The following is an 18,746-nucleotide window of genomic DNA, read 5'->3' as shown; positions in this document are numbered from 1 at the left end:
CTGGCCGGTCTTCGAGCCCGCGCCGGGCGCCTCGGGGCTCTGCTGGCGTCCGCTGCGCGCCGGGCGCCTCCACGCGAATGGGCCGCTGCCGCCCGCCTTCTTGTTGGCCGCACCCCCGCCCCGCACCCGGCCCGACCCGGCCCGGCGAAAAAGCCTTAATTGGTAAAAATCACCCAGGAACGGGGCGGGGGGGCGGGGGGGACCCACGGGGGCGCGCCGTGAGCTCAGGCGCCCGGGCAGCCGGCGACGCCCCCCCCCCACCCCCGTTGAGATGAGCTCACCCTCTGCCGACGGGGAGGGGCGGCCCGGAGGGTCTGCAGAACCCACGTCTCAGCCCAGCAGCAAAGGCCACCTCCTCCAGGGAGCTGCCCAGTCTTGCGCTGCCTCCCCACCTTTACCCCAAGCCTGAGGCTGATCGGGAAAGTTGGAGTCTACCTTGGAGTGGGAAGTGCAACAGGCCCTAGCAGGTATGCACTGAGCGCCTCCCACCTGAAAGTCTGCACGGGGGCAGGGACCTGAGCCCCAAGACAAGCCAACCAATGTCCCGGGCTGGCATGGGTTTGGCCCCTGCCCAGTGCCAGGCCTGGCCTGGAAGCAAGCAACAGAAACGGACTGAATTCTCAGCAGCACGGTTAGCTGCAGTCCTGAGGGCTGGGCATGGACGGTGGGGTGCAGCCGAGGGGCCAAGTTTCCGGGGAACTAGGTGGGCACAGCCACACCCTGGCACTGCCAGGCTCCCTCTTCCTCTTCTGCGTGCCCATTTCCTGGTATTAACAGCTTCGTATTCAGCTCAAATGTCACTTCCTCGGGGAAAGCCACACAAAGCAGTGTCTTCTCACTGTGACCACAACCCTCAAGAAGAACTGCATCTTACATCCTGAGCCAATACTTGCAGGCACACACGCAGATCGACACAAATGGCTGAAATAAACGTTCCACCAAGTGAGACTGTCACTTACCACCTGAAAAGAACTCTGATCTTTCTTCTTTTCTTCTACTTCATTAAAGGAGAAAAAGCAAAGAAGGGAGCTGCTGCTACTGCTAAGTCGCTTCAGTCGTGTCCAACTCTGTGCGACCCATAGACGGCAGCCCACCAGGCTCTGCTGTCCCTGGGATTCTCCAGGCAAGAACACTGGAGTGGGTTGCCATTTCCTTCTCCAAAAAGAAGGGAGGGAGGGAGGCAAAAAGGGAGAAGCAGGAAGGAACAGGGGGGAGGAAGGGAGAAGTGTGCTGTCACCTGCTAACGTGGTTTGATATCTACAGCTGCACACTAACAGGAAGGCACTGATTGCCCTCCAGGCTTCTCCGCAGCCACTGCTGCCCTTGTTGGCAATGACCTCTCCTCCTTGACCCCAGGTGAGATCGCCTAGCAGTGGCCTCGGTCTCTGTTTCTCCCCGCCCCATCTAGTGGGATCCACCCCTCCGCCTCTCACGGCAGTGGGTTATCCTCCCTTGATAGATGAGCAGCCTGAGTTTAGGTCCACAAGGTAGCTCATGGCCAAGGCTATCCTTCAAGGAGGGACACCCACCTGCCAGAGTTATTGCAATGGGAATCAGTGGTGCAATAGCTGGGGTAGCAGACAGGAAGTGATGGCTTCATGGCTGGATCTCAGGACCCCCCCGCCACCTCCGTTTTAATCCTCTCTTTACTCTCTCTCCCTCCACAGCCCTGAGACACATGCAACTCAGAGTCTCTACTTTTCCAGGTCTGGGGGGAATGAAGGTTTATACAGCACCAGCTCTTCCCTGGTGAAAGATTTTAACAAAGGCTTTTGCTCCTTGTGTTGATGGAGAAGGAAATGACAATCCACTCCAGTATTCTTGCCTGGAAAATCCCATGGACGGAGGAGCCTGGCGGGCTACAGTCCATGGGGTCACAAGAGTTGGACACGACTTAGCAACTAAACCACCACCTTGTGTTGAAGATTCCACAAAAGCACTAAAAGCAGCTCCATTCCTGCTACCATGCCGACTGTCCCAAGGCAGACTGATGTGTCCTAGGACTGGAACACAAGGTGTCATCTGAGAGGCTTTTGGTTGGCTAACCAGTCCCTGCTATATATTGATTGTGACAACCTTCCACATGGTCATTTTCACACTAGTCACCATCTTACAACTTTTGTTACCATCTGAGCCATGTTTTAAAGCATTCGACTGCCAGGCAAAACCCAGAGGATCTTTAACATCCTTGAAGGGAAAAAGTAAGCTTTGTATTGTACCAAAGGACTTAGGTTCTGATCTTAAAACATTAATCACTCAGTGAATAATCGTCTCCTTGGACCTGTTGAGAAATGTATTCATGTTGATATTACTTTTCCTTACAATTTTTTGATGTTGCTAGGATCAGAAGTTACATAATCTATTGCTTAGAATCCTAGTCCTTAAAGGAGAAACTGTCTTCTTGTTACTGACTTGGAATCGGTGGCTTCCAAGCCCTTTTTGCCCCAGCTACAGTTGCAGAGAAATGCCTCCTTTTAACTCTGCCCGGGAGAAGGCAATGGCACCCCACTCCAGTACTCTTGCCTGGAAAATCCCATGGACGGAGGAGCCTGATAGGCTGCAGTTCATGGGGTCGCTGAGGGTCTGACACGACTGATGGACTTCACTTTCACTTTTCACTTTCATGCATTGGAGAAGGAAATGGCAACCCACTCCAGTGTTCTTGCCTGGAGAATCCCAGGGACGGGGGAGCCTGGTAGGCTGCAGTTCATGGGGTTGCTGAGGGTCGGACATGACTGATTGACTTCACTTTCACTTTTCACTTTCATGCATTGGAGAAGGAAATGGCAACCCACTCCAGTGTTCTTGCCTGGAGAATCCCAGGGACGGGGGAGCCTGGTGGGCTGCCATCTATGGGATCACACAGAGTTGGACACGACTGAAGTGACTTAGCAGTAGCAGTAGCAGCAACTCTGCCCACTCTTCCCAGGAAGACTCCCCTCAAGGCCCCAGATTTCCACTACCAGCTCCTCTGCTGACTCGGAATCCCCAGTGGGCCACGCTGTCCAGGTTATGACCCCGAGGGCTAGGTACTGGCTAGGGGAACATCCATGAATGAATTGCTGCACTGGGTGCACCTGCATAAGTCCCCTCCTTCTCTGGGCCCCTAATTTCTCCTCAATGTGATGGTGGCGGTGCCAAGGGCCTCTCAGCTCTGATGGTCAAGGGCTTGCCTGGTTTCTGGTGGTTTGATACAGGTCTGCCTGCAGTGGGGCTGGCATGGGGTTCCAGGTGGGCTCGTGTGCAGGAGACTATCACAGGTCAGCCATGTGGTGCCATCTGTGGTGGGACCTCATAGTGGGGCAACTGGGGGAGAGGGAAATAAAAGGCAGAGGGCCAAGGCAGGTGCCGGGGAGGGGGTGCTCCCAGAGGAGAAGGCAAACTTAGAATTCCTTGACCTCATAAGGAAACGGCTTGGGTCTGTATGGGGCGGGGGTTGGCAAGGGGAGGCCGGCCTCCGGGACAGGGGCCAGCACTGCAAAAGAAGGCTTGAAGAGGTGCTGGGGAATCTGATCTGGCCCAAACTCCAAATTCCGTGAAGCTGGCTCTGAGGAGCCCAGAGCCCAAATGCCATCTCCCTCCCTGCTCGGAGATAAGCAGCAAGACCCTTGCCCTGCCTGGGGCATTGCCCCTCATCCGACCATGCATATGTGGGGCCCTCATATTTTGGGAGATGGAGAAAGCCTCATCTCTAAAACCTGGCCAACAGCAACCTTGCGGAGGGGCTTCGTATGTGGTTAAACCAGGACCCCATCTTCTCTCCACCCCATGAACGAACTTTCGCTGAGACCAAGGCTGTGATCCTCACCAACTGGGCAAGTCTACCAGCCTTCATCCCAGTTCCGGGAGAGGCACTTCAGTTTCCCCTCATTCCATTGGCTGGCTTTGTTAGAACGTGACTGTCATCTCCTTCCTAATTTCAGGGTCTTTCCTGACCAAGGCTCTCACCAACTCCCTGTGACAGGCCCCCCGCTGCCTTCCATGGTTTGCCCCCCTCAGTCCCCTGGCCCCCCTGCCCGGGAGGCCCCCTCTGCGCTCCCACGGCCCTGAAGCCCACTGAGACCCAGGTGCTCAGAGCACATTATCGGAAGCCCGGGGCAGTTCCCTCTGGCAGCCTTCTGGGTCACGCTGGGTTCAGGGGCCATCCCAGCCATGGAGGGGAAGCCCCTCGCGCCTCGGGTGGACTGCCGGTGGGTAAAGCAGGCACCCGCCATCTCTGCATGCATCGCATCACAGGGCGCCCCGTGCCAATGCCCATTGACATGCCCGGGCCCCTTCCAAGGCTGCTGGCTCCTGGAGCGCTGATGGCCTCCTGGCCCAGTGCCCCATTTCCTCTGAGGTGCAGGGGGGAGGGAGGGAGGTGGTGGGAACCGGCGGGCGCAGGCCAGGGTCCCGCAGAGTGGGAAGGCGTGCTGGGGCAGGGGGTCTGGGGATCTGGGGGGCGGTTTAGGGTCAGGTGGCTACAAGCTTCCTTGGTGTGGCGCGCGCGCCCCAAGCGCGCAACAGCGCCTAGTCTGGACCCGTGCTCTCCAAGGGCCTGCCCCTTCGGATCGGGCCCCTTCTCGCAGCTGCCGGCGATGCTCCTGGCTGGGGCGCGGCCAGGGACCCCCAAGCGCCGGAGCAGAGGGGCAGTTGGGTCCGAGCGGAGTCCACGTGACTCAGGGAGGGCGAGCCCCGCCCAGCGCGCAGCTCCGCCGGGCTCCCACATCCTGGCCGGTTTCTGCTGGTTGCACGGCCACAGGCCCCGCCCCTCCACCCTTCTGACCCGAATAGCCGAGAGGGTGACGTCGCGGCTCGCGGGCCCCGCCCCGCTCCCAAGCCGGGGCGGGTCTAAGCTAGTTCCCGTCGCGCCCAGGCCCCGCCCCTCACTGGGGTCCAGCCCTAAATGCGCTAGCGTGTGACGTCTCTGGGCTCGCGAGCCCCGCCCCTCCCCGCCCGTTCCCAAGGCTCCACCAATCTGCGCTGGCAGCTCTCTGCGAGGCCCGGCCCCCGCTCCGCGCAGCGCGCGCTGCCCGCTGAGACCGCGACTGTGACGCGGGAGTGACGCGCGCGTAGCCGCTCCCGAGGCACTCCTGTTGCCCCCGCCGCGCTCCGAGGCCGTCGTCTCTCGGCCGGTGTTGCAAGGCCCAGGCCTCCCCCAGGCCTCCGCCGCCCGCTGCCCGCCATGGACGACTACGCAGCCCTGTCGGACTCCGAGCTGGCCGCCGTGCTGCGCCAGTACAACATCCCACACGGGCCCGTCGTCGGTACGCGGTGGACGGAGGGCGGGCCCGCTCCCCGCGCTTAGCCCCGCGGCCCCCTCCCGGCCCGCTCCCTGACCGCCCTGTGCCCCGCGTCTGATCAGGTTCCACTCGCAAGCTCTACGAAAAGAAAATCTTCGAGTATGAGTCCCAGAGGCGGAGGCTCTCGCCCCCGAGCTCGTCCGCATCCTCTTTCTCCTATCGGTTCTCGGGTGAGGCTCCCGTCCCAGGGCCCCGCCTGGCCGCCCTTGGGGACACGGTTTGGGGGACGCTAAGGAAGGGGTCGCGGGGGTGTGGCCAGGGCACTGGCTGGAAGGGGCGCGGGGGAAACGGGAGGGGACCCCTGTGGGCCAATGGTCCTAGCCCCTCCCCCATTCAGACTTAGATTCGGCGTCCGTGGACTCGGATATGTATGATCTGCCCAAGAAAGAGGACGCCTTACTTTACCAGAGCAAGGGTAAGGCAAGGGTGGGGTGGGCAGTCTGACACCTTCCTTCCAGTGTCAGCCAGAACCTGAGACCTCAACCCCAAGCGTCCTGCAGGCCCCCCCTCCCAGTGGGATTCAGATTAGGGCCATCGGGCCAGGTGGGGACACCATTGCCCCTTCTGCTACCGCTGCCCCCCCTTCCCAAGGCTATAATGATGACTACTATGAGGAGAGTTACTTGACCACCAGGACTTACGGGGAACCTGAGTCTATGGGCACATCCAAGGGCTTCCGCCAGCCCTCAGCTTCACTCTCAGATGCTGACCCCTTTCACCGCCAGGTGAGCTGAGTTGTCGGGCACCCTGTACTTGGGTACAACCTGAGGGGGTCCTCATGGGGTTTGGATGAGTCAAGGGGACCACTGGGCGCAAATGGTAGTTCAGAAACCTCTTGGGAGAGGTGGGGCCTGCAGACACCTGCCAGGTCAGGGCCTTTGCGAGGGGGTGGGGGCGGGCTGTCAGAACTGTTTTGACTAATGTGCCCAGGACGTGCCCTAGCTCTGGTCTGGGATCTAGGTTTGAGCTCTTTTTGAGACTACTGGGGTAGAAAGTAGGATTCAGGCAGCTGGAACAAGTGGCACGGCCCTGCAGACATAAGGCTGAGGACCAAGAAGGGGGTCTGGAAGGTGGCAGGGCCCAGGCCTTTAAGCAGTGTTCAGAACAGGCTGGGAAGGGCAGTTTGGACTGAGGGTATGACCTGTCATACCTACATCAACCGTGACAATAGGTATCCTCACTCTGATTCACTTCTGTAGGTCCGTGATGACAATCTTTTCTCTTTGGAAGAGGAAGGCAAGGATCGGTGAGTATTAAGGCGAGCCAGGGGCTGGGGCTGATTCAGGGCTCAGGCTGTCCTGGTCTACCTGCTGCACTCTTTGCCTCAGGGAACGCCTCCTGTATGGCCAGGACAGTGCCTACCAGAACATCGCACACTACCGCCCTATTTCCAACATCTCCAGAAGCTCCCTGGGCCTGTCCTATTATCCCACATCCTCCTCCACCTCGAGTGTGTCCTCATCTTCATCTTCGGCCCCTTCGTGGCTCACCCGCAGAGCCATCCGGCCTGAAAAGCAGGCCCCTGGGGCTGCCGGCCTGGGCCAGGATCGCCAGGTCCCACTCTGGGGCCAGGTGCTGCTGTTCCTGGTCTTTGCTGCCTTCCTGCTCTTTGTTTACTACTTCATGCAGGCCGAGGATGGCAACCCCTTCTGGGCAGAGCCCTAAGGGTCTGACCTCGTACCTTGGAGGCCAGCTCCTCTTGGAAGCCCTGGCTGACTGCCTTATCAGTGTTTGTTGGGGGAGGGGGGTTGGGGCTTTTCTGTGTGTTCTAGCTTGGGGTTACCAGGACAGGGGCAATGTTTGCTGACCCCTGCCCTGTCCTGCCAGGGAGGCAGCAGGCCTGGGCCCTCCGCGGCATGGTGGGCCTGCTTCTGGATCCTCCTGGCCCTGCTTGCCTGTCACCCTTCGGGCCTAGGAGGGCAAGACCCTTCTCCTGGAGAGGAGAACATGGTTTTGGTCATCGCATGCCTCCTATTTGTCGTCACCTCATGGGGGGATTAACCAAAGGCCACCCTGAGTTTGTTTTCGTGGACACAATAAAAGACCATTTATTTTTAATGTGTGGGTTTTTCTCTTTAACATGGGGAGGGGTTGGGCTGCCCCCTGCTAAAGGTTTCCAGGCCTTGGGTCTCCAGAATTGCCATCCAACTTTGTCAGTTCATCCTTTTGTCCTCTGAGCCTGAGATAGGGATCATAGGCTACCCATAGACTCATTTATGTTCTGCTTTTGGTGCATGCTCCCTGACATGTTATCAGAAGCTCTTGTAAGTGCTTATAAAAAATAGTCACACAGAGAGCCCACTGGGAAACGCAGGTGAGGCTGCTTGCACCATGTCAGTTCTGGGTGTTTCAACTGGGACCAGCAGACACCAACCGTGGTGTCCAAGGGCAGAGTGATGGGAAGCAAATGAGGCATCTGCTTGATGGGCTGTTTCTGCTGGAAAGCTGGTTGTCTAATGACAGGGGAAGGCTTTCAGTCCTCTGAATGTTTCATCCCCTTTCAGTAAACCAGTTCCTCACCTGGGTATTACCCACAAGGTTTTCTGCTGTGGGCATTTCACAATTTTCACAGTTTACATGTGATTTTTAACATCTAGTTGGAGAAAGAAATGGTAACCCACTCCAGTATTCTTGCCTGGAGAATCCCATGGACAGAGGAGCCTGGCAGGCTACAGTCCATGGGGTCGCTAAGAGTCTGACACGACTGAGCGACCATCACTCACTTAACATCAAGTGCTAAGGAAACCTGGGGTAGAATGGCACACTGTGCATCTGGGCTCCACACTGCCTGTAGAGGGCAGTAAAGTCTGGAGAAGCAAGCACACAAAAGGGAAGCAGAGGCACCCGCCGGGCCACCATTGGGTGGGACCCTGGCACCTCAGCTCTGATGGGCTCCTTCCTACAGGTGGCAGGACTTGGCAGGGCCTGCCCTCTCACCTGCACATGCACCATGGGCTTCTGGGCCTTTGGGGCTCTCTGCTGTCTACAGCTGCTGGGTAAGCTCTGCTCAGGGCCAGGACTGGAACTTTTCTACCAAAGCTCCCGGACATTTCTTTTTACTGCATCCTAGTCTCTGCACTTTTGTGGGGTGGGGTGGGTGTTTTCTTAAAAGCAACAGGGTTTTTTTGTGCATTTCAAGTACACCAAAAAGAAATGGCTTCTCATATTCTCACCCCTCCCAGAGCCCCAGCCTCCCTCGTTTGCTGCTAGGCACTCCCACCTGACTCCTGTGGCACCCAGTCCACTGTGGCCGGGACACCCCTGGGCCCCCAGCATCTGTCTCATGCCATCCTAGACCAAGAGCTGAGACACGGATGCTCCGTGGTGGGCAGTGGGCATAGGCAGGAGGTGTGGCCTGCTGATCTGTGACCACAGGGGCAGGTGGTCAAATCGGTGAACTGGAGGGGGGTGAACAAGGAGTCCCATCGTCAGGGCATCAGAACTCTGTAGGGGCATGGCGCAACATCTCATTTCAAGTGATCTCAAGTGCTCCTCCTGGGAGTGGCTGTGCAGCAGGAGCCCCACAAGGTCCTGGTGGAGAGGAGGGATTGCAGGGAGGAAGGGGAGAGAGATGGCATGGCCTCTGGACGAAATGGTCCCCTCCGGGCTTCAGACCCTCCATCTGCAGGACCGAGGGGGAGGCTAGATGTGCTTGGCAACCACTGCCATGTCTGAAGGAAGATGGAGTCGCCTCCCAGGTGACATAGTCTCCCCCTTTTATTTCCCATGGGTGACCACATCCATTGATCACCATGCACCAGACGGAGGGTTTCTGAGGGCCTTGCTTCAAAATCACTGCCCCAGGGCTCTGAGATACCTGCCCCCCAGAGAGCTCTCTTGAGGACTCTGGACCTCCCTCCAGACTCCCACCAGGCTTAGCCTTGCTTTCAAGGCCCTGGACCCCCATAAGGGCACCTGAATGCCTTCAAGTGCTCTGGGCACCCCAGCCCAAAGCTTTGGAGGGCTCCGTGAGCCCCCAAGAGACCTCAATCTTCCAAGTCCCCACCTAGGGCTTTCCAGGGCTCTGAGACCAATCTCCAGGCTCTGCCTGGACCATGGGCTGCAGTGGTACTGGGAGCACAGCAGGGGGCAGCAGCTTCCTAGCGTGCAGGGCACCTCCTGCCATCTTAGGTACCACCAGAGTGGAGTCGGGGGATGGTGGTGGTGGTTGGCAGACATGGAGGAGCTCGGGAGGCCCTGAATGAGGCAACTGAGCTGGTAGCTTCAGACCCTGCCAAACAGCCTGAGCAGCATCCCTGGTGGAGCAGAGAGAGAAGTGCCCAGGAGGTATGGCAAGCAGGAGCTCCTGATGCCACCATTGACATCGGCCGCACCCTCCCCCCGCCTCCTGGTCTAGTGGAAGTAGCAGACAGCATTCCACAATCTAGGACCACTCCCACCTTGACCACTCTACTGGGCTAGTCCCAGCACTGAAGAAGCAGCCATCCAAGAGTGGGTACAAGCCCGTGGGTCCACAAGGATGAACCTCCCCAAGGGACTCAAGAAAAGGAGGGTGTCACTGTTACTGCCCCTGGGGCTGGCCTTTGGCCTTAGGCTCAGCATACCCATGCCCTGGAAACTATCCCCAGCCCCTCCCCAGGGCAGGCAGGAAATCAGTGAAACAAATCAAGTCCTACCCAGAGAAGTCCCCTACCACTGGGGAGAGCCAGGTAGAGAGGTCCTCCCAGAAAGCCCCTTCTCACCTCTGCCGGCCCACCAGGCACCACTCCTCTACCCAGACTCACCCAGATTCTCCTGCCTGCTGCCTGGACCAGCCTGCCAAGAGCAGACAGTCCTCCCTGCCATCCCGTGTCCCAAAGCCTGCTTGGTGGGGGACCGGAAGGGAGAATGGCCCCAGAGGAGAGCATAACCAGACCTGTCCCCTCCCTGGATGCCACATCACACCTGGGCGGTCATGACGCCCGCGGGGCGGCAAGGGGAGAAGCTGGAACCTGCAGGGGGAACGACCCTGAGGACAGCCCCAAGGAGATGCCACGGGCCAGACCAGGCCAGAGCCTCGGCCAGGCAGGGGCAGGAGGGAGTGAGACAGGGTGCCACCTCTGGAGGGCTTCTGGAGAGGGAGACATGCAGATGGCACCAGGAGCTCATCTGCTGGGGGCAAGCGGCCTGAGACCTGGTCCCCAGGAGCAGAGGAGGGGTCCAGCCACAGACGCCCGCCGGGGCCCTTCTTCCCTACTAAGACTGGGGAGGGGGTGTCTGGTCACACTGTGGGGAGCGGCCCCCGCATCCTACAGGTCCTGTCTGCTCTGAGTCAGGGGGACGGGAGAGCTGACCACTCCCACAACAGAGCCGCCCCCCCCGCCGCAGGGAACCCCTGCACCCCACTCTCCCTGGTGCCTGCTCCCCCAGGAGGGTGTGCCGGACCTAGATGAAGTGAGGGGCACAGCGCCCCTCAGGATGGGACGGCCACCCACAGAGAGCGAGCTTCGGCATTTCAATGACGGTGACAGAGCTCTAGAGACCCTTGGAGGTCCCGCACGGCCCCTGGTCTGGGCAGCCACACCCCACTCCAGGGCGCAGGGCCAGGGCACTGACGGGCACCCCGCTGGAACCCTGATGGAGGCAGTGAGCCAAAGGGGGAGCAGCCGATAAGTCAAGGTCAGTGAATGTGAGGAGTGATGGACGCTGGCCTCCAGGAACTCGAGAGAGAGAGTGAGTGAGTGAGTGAGTGAGTGTGTGTGTGTGTGTGTGTGATCCAGCTCCAGGTCCCAGCTGTGGACGAGTCACAGTCAGCAAACATGAGTAATGGATACTGGCCGCCAGGAACTCGAGTGTGTGTGCATCTGCATGTCTGTGTGTATCATCCAGCTCCACGTCCCAGCTGTGGACAGGTCCCCAGAGGACAAGGCCCGCCACCTACAGCAGCCTCCTCCACAGCCCATGGGCACCCCCAGGAGGACTTATGCACCCAGAAGGGGCACGCTGTGCTGCTCAGAGGTCAGGCTGGCCTCAGCCAGCTCCACCACTCGCCACAGACGTCTGCAAGGTCCCCATGAGCCCAGGGAGGCCACAGCCTGGGGAGCGGGGCTGAATGAGGGGGACTGCTCCCGGACCCAGCACCGGCGGAGGCTGGACTACTCCAGATGTCTGAGCTCCAAAGGTCAGGCACCATCATGCCCAGTGGGCGGAGGATGAGGACAAGGGTGAAGCCCGAGGCAGGCGGACAGTGGGGTGGGGCCGGGTCGCTGCCCAGTCTGTGCCCATCCACCAGGCAGGTACCTGCAGGAGCTCCGCGAGGCACAGAGGCCGGGCAGCAGGAGAGGGAGGACAGTGCCCACGCAGCCCTGGGCCTGAGGGCATGCTTGAGGAAGGCAGCCCTGAGGGCGAAGACGGCAGGGCAGAGGCCCCTTGTCGGTCCTTGTGCCCGGGGCTCAGGGGCTGCAAGGCGGCTCTACTTAGGGGAACAGTCAGCAGGCCCAAGAGTGTGGGACCGCTGGGGGGCTCAAGCCTCTCCAGGGGACCCCGGGACCCTGCGGCGGCCCCACATCCTGGCCGAGGGGTGTCCCCATGAGTCAGGGCCACGATCCCTGAGGACAGGCCCCGCAAGCTCAGCCTCAGCCTCAGCTTCTGCCCCGGGACGGAGACAGAGAACCCGGCTCTCCTGAGGCCATAGTCATCAGGCTCGAGAAGAGTGTGGTGGCCACGGACAGGGCCAGGAGCTGTCGCCAAGGGCCCCAGCGCTGCCCAGAAGCAAGAGGCAACAGGAGGAGCCCTCACCACCCACAGAAGCTGCATGACACATTCACAGCCACCAAGCGTGTCACCGGGAAGTCCCATCTCAGTCCCAGCCAGGAGGTGGGGCAGCAGGCACATCCCCCATGGGCACAGTGAGAGTGCCTTCCTGGGACCAAAGGGACACTCAGCTGCCACCCCAGGCTGGCACCAGCCCAGCCCAGGGATACCAGGCACAGCCATTGAAGAAAAGGGGCTCATCAGCCTTCACCCCCTCAACGGGGGCCCCCTGGGAAGGAGGGGTGCGGGCAGGGCTGACCACAGGGTGGGGACACCTCGGAGGTCAGAGAGCACGGGGCCCAGGCCTGAGTGTGCACTTGCACAGCCGTAGCATGCACAGGCTGCCAGAGTGAGAAAGCTTCTGCGCCCGTTCCCAGGACTGAAGCACTGGCTGGGACGGCCCTTCGGGCTGCAGACTCCTGGGCGGAGGGCAGAGGGCACACGCCGCGGGCTCTGTGGGCCATGCTGGGATCATCACACGATCTGTTTCTCTGGCTTTCCGTGTGTTTGGTCTGCAACCATTTCAAGGTGAAAAGCCACTCTCTGCCTGTACAACACATGCCTGGCCTGGCTCAGTTCTGGGCTGCAACCCGCCACCCCTGCTTCCACAAAGGACACATTCCTGAGGGGCCTGGGCAGCCCGGGAGTCCCACACCTGGGCTCAGGGGCAGGGACACTCCTTGGAGCCTTCTCATGCGGCACGAACGTGAAGAACCTAGGCCCACGTGGGTACCGTTCTCTTCTCCACGGGGTGACCAGTGTGACCCATAAAATCACAGCAGTGGTGATGGAGTGTCACCTCGAGATGAGTTACGAGACAAACACTGTGGCTTCCATCTCGGGGCTGCTCTGTCTCTCTGAGATCGCTGGATCTGGGGAAGGCCTGACCCGAGCAGCCCAGTGGAGAGGCCCGGTGGAGAGGCCCGGTGGGGAGGGACCGTCCCCTGCCGCAGCCCCATGAACCCTCCAGAAGCAGAGCCTACCCCCCTCCCACCCCAACACCCCAGGCAGACCAGAGGGCTGTGGCCCCAGAGAAGCCTTGACTGCAGCCTGTGATGGACCCCAGGCCAGAAGCCCCAGCCAGGCCTTCTAGAATTCTGTCCTTCAGACACCTGGGAGATTACCAGTGCTGGTTGTTTTAAGGGACTACACTACATCTGGGGTAATTTGCTACACATGGTTGCATGCTAAGTCACCTCAGTTGTGTCCGACTCCTTGCGACCCCATGGACTGTAGCCTGCCAGGCTCCTCTGTCCATGGGATTCTCCAGGCAAGAGTACTAGAGTGGGTTGCCATTTCCTTCTCCAGGGGATCTTCGCAACCCACATCTCTTCTGTCTCCTGTGTTGACAGGCAGGTTTTTACGCTACCTTCACCTGGGTAGCCCCTTGTTATTCAGCAATGGGTAATTTATACACGATGACTTTAAATAGAGAAGATCACTGTAAGTCAATTGGGAGCAAACAAACTGACAAGAAACCCCAGAAACCAATAGGAAGACCCTGGAAAGTCTGGTGACACAAACTCTAAGATCGTCTGCCTAGTCAAACACAAACCCCAAACCACAAAGTCAAGAGACAAGTGACAAAGTGGGCCAAAAAATAGTACCAAGATGTGACTCAGGGCTCATATCATTAATGTATAGAGAACTTGAACCAGTCAATAAGAAAAGACCAGTGACCCAAAGGAAAAGGGTGCAGGAGAGGGCCTTGGAAAATGCCAACCAAAGCGCCACCCCACCGCCCTGAAATGACTCCAAGAATGTACTCGGGGGCTGGGGTTCCAGAGCTGCTGGTTCTGGGCACATGGGGCAGCTGGACACTGGCATTGCTTTTCATCTGTGGCTCCAACTGGATGGCGGGCCATCCTGGAGCCAAAGACAGACAAGCCTCGGCAACGACTGGCCAAAGAAGTGGGTGATGGCGCTGGGTGTTGAGGAGGTCTGGGCAGCATCACCCAGGAGCTGGGAGATCCTCTTGGTGAGGAACGTGTGGCAGGAAAGGCAGTGGCTTCCCACCAGCGAGAGAAGGCTGACCACACCTGCAGACCAGACAACTGTCAGGGCAGTTCCTGGGCAGACAACCCCCTTGCTGCTCTCCGCGCGTGTGTGCTAAGTCACTTCAGTAGTGTCTGACTCTTCACAACCCCGTGGACTGTAGCCCACCGGCTCCTCTGTCCATGGGATTCTCCAGGCAAGAATCCTGCAGTGGGTTGCCATGCCCTCCTCCACGGGTCTTCCCAACTCAAGGATTGAACCCACATCTCCTTACATCTCCTGCATCGGAAGGTGGGTTCTTTGCCACTAGCACCACCTGGGAAGCTCTTCGGGTCTCCATGCTCCCCCAGACCCACACTTGGTCCTAGGGCCGATGTTCCTTCCCCATCCCTGACCTCAGCATGTAGGCCTTTTTCCTCTGCCTCATCAGATAGTTCGTCCCCACACCCAGGCACTGGATCTGATCTCGCCCCACCCTCCTACGTGTCCAGATGTTATCAGCCCAAGTGAGGAGCTGTTGAGCAACTCAACAAACCTGACACCTGATCCTGCCTGGGCTGTGGATAGCCCCTCCTTCGGCTTCAGGCAGGGAAGGGTGACGACTGCTCAATGGGAAGCCCCAGATCTCGCGAGAACCACCAGCCTCGTGGCTTTTCCCAGCCCTGCGGGAGAAGGGCAGGGGGCACACACCTAGGAGTCTCAGGCCTCTAGAGCAGCGCGCTTACTGTGAGGTTTCTAGACCAGCAGCGGCAGCAGCACTGGGAGCTTGTTGGAGTCACAAATGCTCAACCCCCACCTCAGATGTGCAAGATCAGAGATTCTAGGGCGGTGCCCTATGGTCTGGCTTTGAGTGAGCCCTCTAGGTGTTCTCACGACCCTTCCAGCATGAGAACCAGCGTCAGGATGGATGGTTTCTTTTTTTTTTTTTTTTAACGATGGATGGTTTCTGATCACATCCACTGCTAGTGAAGCCAGGAGCTTTCTCTCCCTGCTGGGTTCACTCACCTGGACCTCCAGGGAAGAGGCAGGCAGCAGGCACTGAGGGCTGCAACCATAGGCGGTCCTGGAGAACAGGAGTGCCTGGGCAAGATTCCCTCCCAGCGGGCCACACCTGTCGAGTGACAGGGGGAAGACTGTGTTACTTTGGGCCCTCCCTACCTCCAGAAGCATGGCACCCCTGGCCAACTCCACGTTTCTGGGCACTGGGCTCAGCTCTGCCCACCTCTCCCTTGTTACTCCGTGTGGGGCGGAGGGAAGGGGGCAGGATCCGGGCTTCACAGAGAATCATCCCAGTCACACTCACGGGCTGTGGAACACGGTGGGCCGGGCAATGGGTGGGAGCGGCTGGAGGCGGCCAGATTCGAGACCCTGGGAGGGTGGAAGGCATCAAGACCGCAGGTCAAGGCCGCCCTCAGACGCCAGGACTGGAGGGAGGGGCCAAGCGAAGACCCCCTGACCCTGCCCTTTGGCATATTGGCGGGGTTGCCGCCCACCCTCCCCGCTCCCACGGTCCTTGGGCACCCCTAATACACTGTCCTGGGCCATCCGCCCTCAGTACAGCAGGGGGAGTCCTGCCGGGAGTGGGGGGTGGGGCCCCGACGGAATCCCCAAGGTCTCCAGGGCCCTGGGCTCTGGGGAGACGTCTCTTCGCCCTCTCCCCAGTAAAAGACGCACAACCCAGCAAACTGCGGGGCTTTGGCCCCGCCAAAGGACCCAGAAGGCAGGCTGCTGTGCACCGAGATGGAGGTGGGGACGCGAAGCTGGGGGCCGTTTCCGTGCTTCGAGCCCCGCCCTGAGCGTCCCCGCGGCCGTCGCCTCTCGCTCCCCTCCTCAGGCAGCCCACCGGAAGCCGTGGCGTACCGCCTTCCTGCCCACCTCTTCCGGCTGGCTTCACCAATGACCATGCTCGACTCCTGAGAAGACCCGCCCTCCAGCTCCAAGTAAGCCTGTCCCTCTTTGTGACGGGCAGCTCTGTGACCCAATCATAGCAGGCCGATCGCGTAAGCTCCGCCTTCCGCCCAGCAGTCTGTCTCTTTTTCCTCAGTCCGTAGTCGGGCGTGCTGTGGGCCCCTGGACTTTCCGGCGGGGAGATCCAGACTGTCCGTGCAGAGTCACGCATAGAGTGATCCGATGTGTATACGCCAAGCCCTGCTGTGTGCCTTTGGTGTGAGCTTGTATTCTGAAGGAATTAAGTTCACGGGAAGTTACAGGGAAATGCCCCTCCCGTTGTTGCCCCAGCATCAGCTTGTTGCGTAGCCAGTGGACCGTCACACCAGGAGATGGCATTGGTACCATCGGAAAGCTGCTCAGGGTTCTCGGTGTGTGTGTGTGCGTGCGTGCGCGCCAGTGGTTAGGACACCGCACTCCCACTGCCGGTGGCCTGGGTTCGATTTCTGGTTGGGGAGCTGGGATGCAGCATGCCTCACCATGTGCTCGCTCGTGTGCGCACACACACACACACACACACACACACACACACACACACACAGACGTCAGTACGTTAATGAAACCATGCACTTTGAAACCCGGGATGGGCCTTTGTTCCATCACACCCTGCCCTTGAGATCCATCCATCTCAATCAATAGTTGGTTTCAGCAGTCAGTTCTCAGTTTGTATTGCTAGCCTTCGTTGGTGTGGGTCAGCCACAGTTGTTCAAGCCTTCACCCACTGTTGCCTGTTTCCACTTTTAGGTTTCTAGAAAAAATCTGCTTTGAACATTTGTATCCAGGCTTTCCTGTGGTCAGAATTTTTCATTTTCTTTGGCATGAATGCCCAGCAGTGCAAGTGCTGTGTCCTAAGGAAGTGGACGATTAGCCTTAGAAGAAACTGCCAATTTGCGTTCCACTGTGGCTGGACCATTTTACCTTACCACCCTGGATATTTTTAAAGCACATAATTGAAGATTTTTACAAAACATTGTTTTAGGCAAGACTGTTAACAATTCTGTTTCTCACCTCTAACTATATTCTTCTATGGGATCACCTACATAGTTCCTCACTCAGGTTAAAAAAACACACACCCTGTATATTCAGTGTGATTTTTAACTAGCAATAATATATCTGCAAAAGTCTTCCTTCTCAGTACACAAGTCTAGCTCATGTCATCTCTGGCCACCAGGTATTGAACAGAACACATGTACTATAGTTTACATAACAAATCCCCAACAGATGTATTATTACTTTTTCTGTACTTCTTGTTTGTTTGTTAGCACCTCTGAAGATTTGTAAATCTCCCTCCGGATGTTACCTTTAAGTGTAACTACCAGGTCAAAGCCATTTTGCTTTTTTGCATTTCTTTTCCATGGGGATGGTCTTGATGCCTGTCTGGGGAGGCCTTACAAATAGCTGTGAAAAGAAGAGAAGCAAAAAGCAAAGGGGAAAAGGAAAGATATAAGCATCTGAATGCAGAGTTCCGAAGAATAGCAAGAAGAGATAAGAAAGCCTTCTTCAGTGATCAGTGCAAAGAAATAGAGGAAAACAACAGAATGGGAAAAACTAGAGATCTCTTCAAGAAAATTAGAGATACCAAGGGGACATTTCATGCAAAGATGGGCTCGATAAAGGACAGAAATGGTATGGACCTAACAGAAGCAGAAGATATTAAGACCAGGTGGCAAGAATACACAGAAGAACTATACAAAAACGATCTTCACGACCCAGATAATCACGATGGTGTGATCACTCACCTAGAGCCAGACATCCTGGAATGTGAAGTCAAGTGGGCCTTAGAAAGCATCACTGTGAACAAAGCTAGTGGAGGTGACGGAATTCCAGTTGAGCTATTTCAAATCCTGAAAGATGATGCTGTGAAAGTGCTGCACTCAATATGCCAGCAAATTTGGAAAACTCAGCAGTGGCCACAGGACTGGAAAAGGTCAGTTTTCATTCCAATCCCAAAGAAAGGCAATGCCAAAGAATGCTCAAACTACTGCACAATTGCACTCATCTCACACGCTAGCAAAGTCATGCTCAAAATTCTCCAAGCCAGGCTTCAGCAATATGTGAACCGTGAACTGCCTGATGTTCAAGCTGGTTTTAGAAAAGGCAGAGGAACCAGAGATCAAATTGCCAACATCCGCTGGATCATCAAAAAAGCAAGAGAGTTCCAGAAAAACATCTATTTCTGTTTTATTGACTATGCCAAAGCCTTTCACTGTGTGGACCACAATAAACTGTGGAAAATTCTGAAAGAGATGGGAATACCAGACCACCTGACCTGCTTCTTGAGAAACCTCTATGCAGGTCAGGAAGCAACAGTTAGAACTGGACATGGAACGACAGACTGGTTCCAAATAGGAAAAGGAGTATGTCAAGGCAGTATATTGCCACCCTGCTTATTTAACTTATTTGCAGAGTACATCATGAGAAATGCCAGGCTGGATGGATCACAAGCTGGAATCAAGACTGCTGGGAGAAATATCAATAACCTCAGATATGCAGATGACACCACTCTTATGGCAGAAAATGAAGAGGACCTAAAAAGTCTCTTGATGAAAGTGAAAGAGGAGAGTGAAAAAGTTGGCTTAAAGCTCAACATTCAGAAAACTAAGATCATGGCATCCGGTCCCATCACTTCATGGGAAATAGATGGGGAAACAGTGGAAACCGTGTCAGACTTTATTTTTCTGGGCTCCAAAATCACTGCAGATGGTGACTGCAGCCATGAAATTAAAAGACGCTTACTCCTTGGAAGGAAAGTTATGACCAACCTAGATA

The 18,746-nt window shown here is 57.3% G+C and overlaps 2 protein-coding genes and 2 long non-coding RNA genes across 9 annotated transcripts; 3 read left to right on the top strand and 1 right to left on the bottom strand.

Moving 5' to 3' along the window:
* The first annotated feature begins 63 nt into the window (after positions 1-63).
* LOC113887710 lies at positions 64-958 on the top strand. Its single transcript, XR_003509800.1, has 2 exons — positions 64-467; positions 778-958. It is a non-coding gene; the product is annotated as an uncharacterized LOC113887710 (long non-coding RNA).
* A 224-nt stretch (positions 959-1,182) lies between these two features.
* LOC113887340 lies at positions 1,183-2,311 on the top strand. Its single transcript, XR_003509710.1, has 2 exons — positions 1,183-1,356; positions 1,668-2,311. It is a non-coding gene; the product is annotated as an uncharacterized LOC113887340 (long non-coding RNA).
* Positions 2,312-4,980: 2,669 nt separating this feature from the next.
* On the top strand, positions 4,981-7,340 carry EMD (emerin). The gene is made up of 6 exons (XM_027534425.1): positions 4,981-5,246; positions 5,345-5,452; positions 5,620-5,697; positions 5,874-6,007; positions 6,482-6,528; positions 6,611-7,340. Exons 1-6 carry the CDS (start codon positions 5,165-5,167, stop codon positions 6,945-6,947), a joined length of 786 nt encoding a protein of 261 aa, XP_027390226.1. The 5' UTR covers positions 4,981-5,164; the 3' UTR covers positions 6,948-7,340.
* Positions 7,341-13,627: 6,287 nt separating this feature from the next.
* Positions 13,628-15,881, bottom strand: LOC113887442. 6 transcript variants are annotated; one of them, XM_027534580.1, is made up of 5 exons: positions 15,561-15,881; positions 15,334-15,398; positions 15,036-15,141; positions 14,566-14,692; positions 13,628-14,074 (listed from the first exon to the last, which is right to left on the bottom strand). In XM_027534580.1, the coding sequence occupies exons 1-4, from the start codon at positions 15,573-15,575 to the stop codon at positions 14,612-14,614; spliced, it is 267 nt and encodes an 88-aa protein (XP_027390381.1). In that variant the 5' UTR covers positions 15,576-15,881; the 3' UTR covers positions 13,628-14,074; positions 14,566-14,611. The 6 variants fall into 6 exon arrangements, with proteins under 6 accessions (XP_027390381.1, XP_027390377.1, XP_027390382.1 ...); XM_027534576.1 differs by having other exon boundaries at positions 15,334-15,881; XM_027534581.1 differs by lacking the exon at positions 14,566-14,692 and having other exon boundaries at positions 15,253-15,398.
* Between the last annotated feature and the right edge of the window lie 2,865 nt (positions 15,882-18,746).

This window comes from Bos indicus x Bos taurus, chromosome X, assembly GCF_003369695.1.
Source record: "Bos indicus x Bos taurus breed Angus x Brahman F1 hybrid chromosome X, Bos_hybrid_MaternalHap_v2.0, whole genome shotgun sequence".
NCBI classification, from domain to species: domain Eukaryota; kingdom Metazoa; phylum Chordata; class Mammalia; order Artiodactyla; family Bovidae; genus Bos; species Bos indicus x Bos taurus.
The sequence above is the reverse complement of the archived record's forward strand: the minus strand, read 5'-3'. Positions and strand labels throughout refer to the sequence as shown.

What these genes read in the sequence shown, in the direction of transcription:
- EMD (XM_027534425.1), top strand. Translation starts at nt 5,165, where the DNA reads ATGGACGACTACGCAGCCCTGTCGGACTCCGAGCTGGCCGCCGTGCTG. An exon ending in CTTACTTTACCAGAGCAAGG is followed by an intron (nt 5,698 to 5,873) that starts GTAAGGCAAGGG and finishes CCCCTTCCCAAG; the next exon opens with GCTATAATGATGACTACTAT. An exon ending in CTGACCCCTTTCACCGCCAG is followed by an intron (nt 6,008 to 6,481) that starts GTGAGCTGAGTT and finishes TCACTTCTGTAG; the next exon opens with GTCCGTGATGACAATCTTTT.
- LOC113887442 (XM_027534576.1), bottom strand. Translation starts at nt 15,502, where the DNA reads ATGCCAAAGGGCAGGGTCAGGGGGTCTTCGCTTGGCCCCTCCCTCCAG. An exon ending in CCCACCGTGTTCCACAGCCC is followed by an intron (nt 15,142 to 15,333) that starts GTGAGTGTGACT and finishes GTCACTCGACAG; the next exon opens with GTGTGGCCCGCTGGGAGGGA. An exon ending in CAGGCAGGATCAGGTGTCAG is followed by an intron (nt 14,075 to 14,565) that starts GTTTGTTGAGTT and finishes TCTGGTCTGCAG; the next exon opens with GTGTGGTCAGCCTTCTCTCG.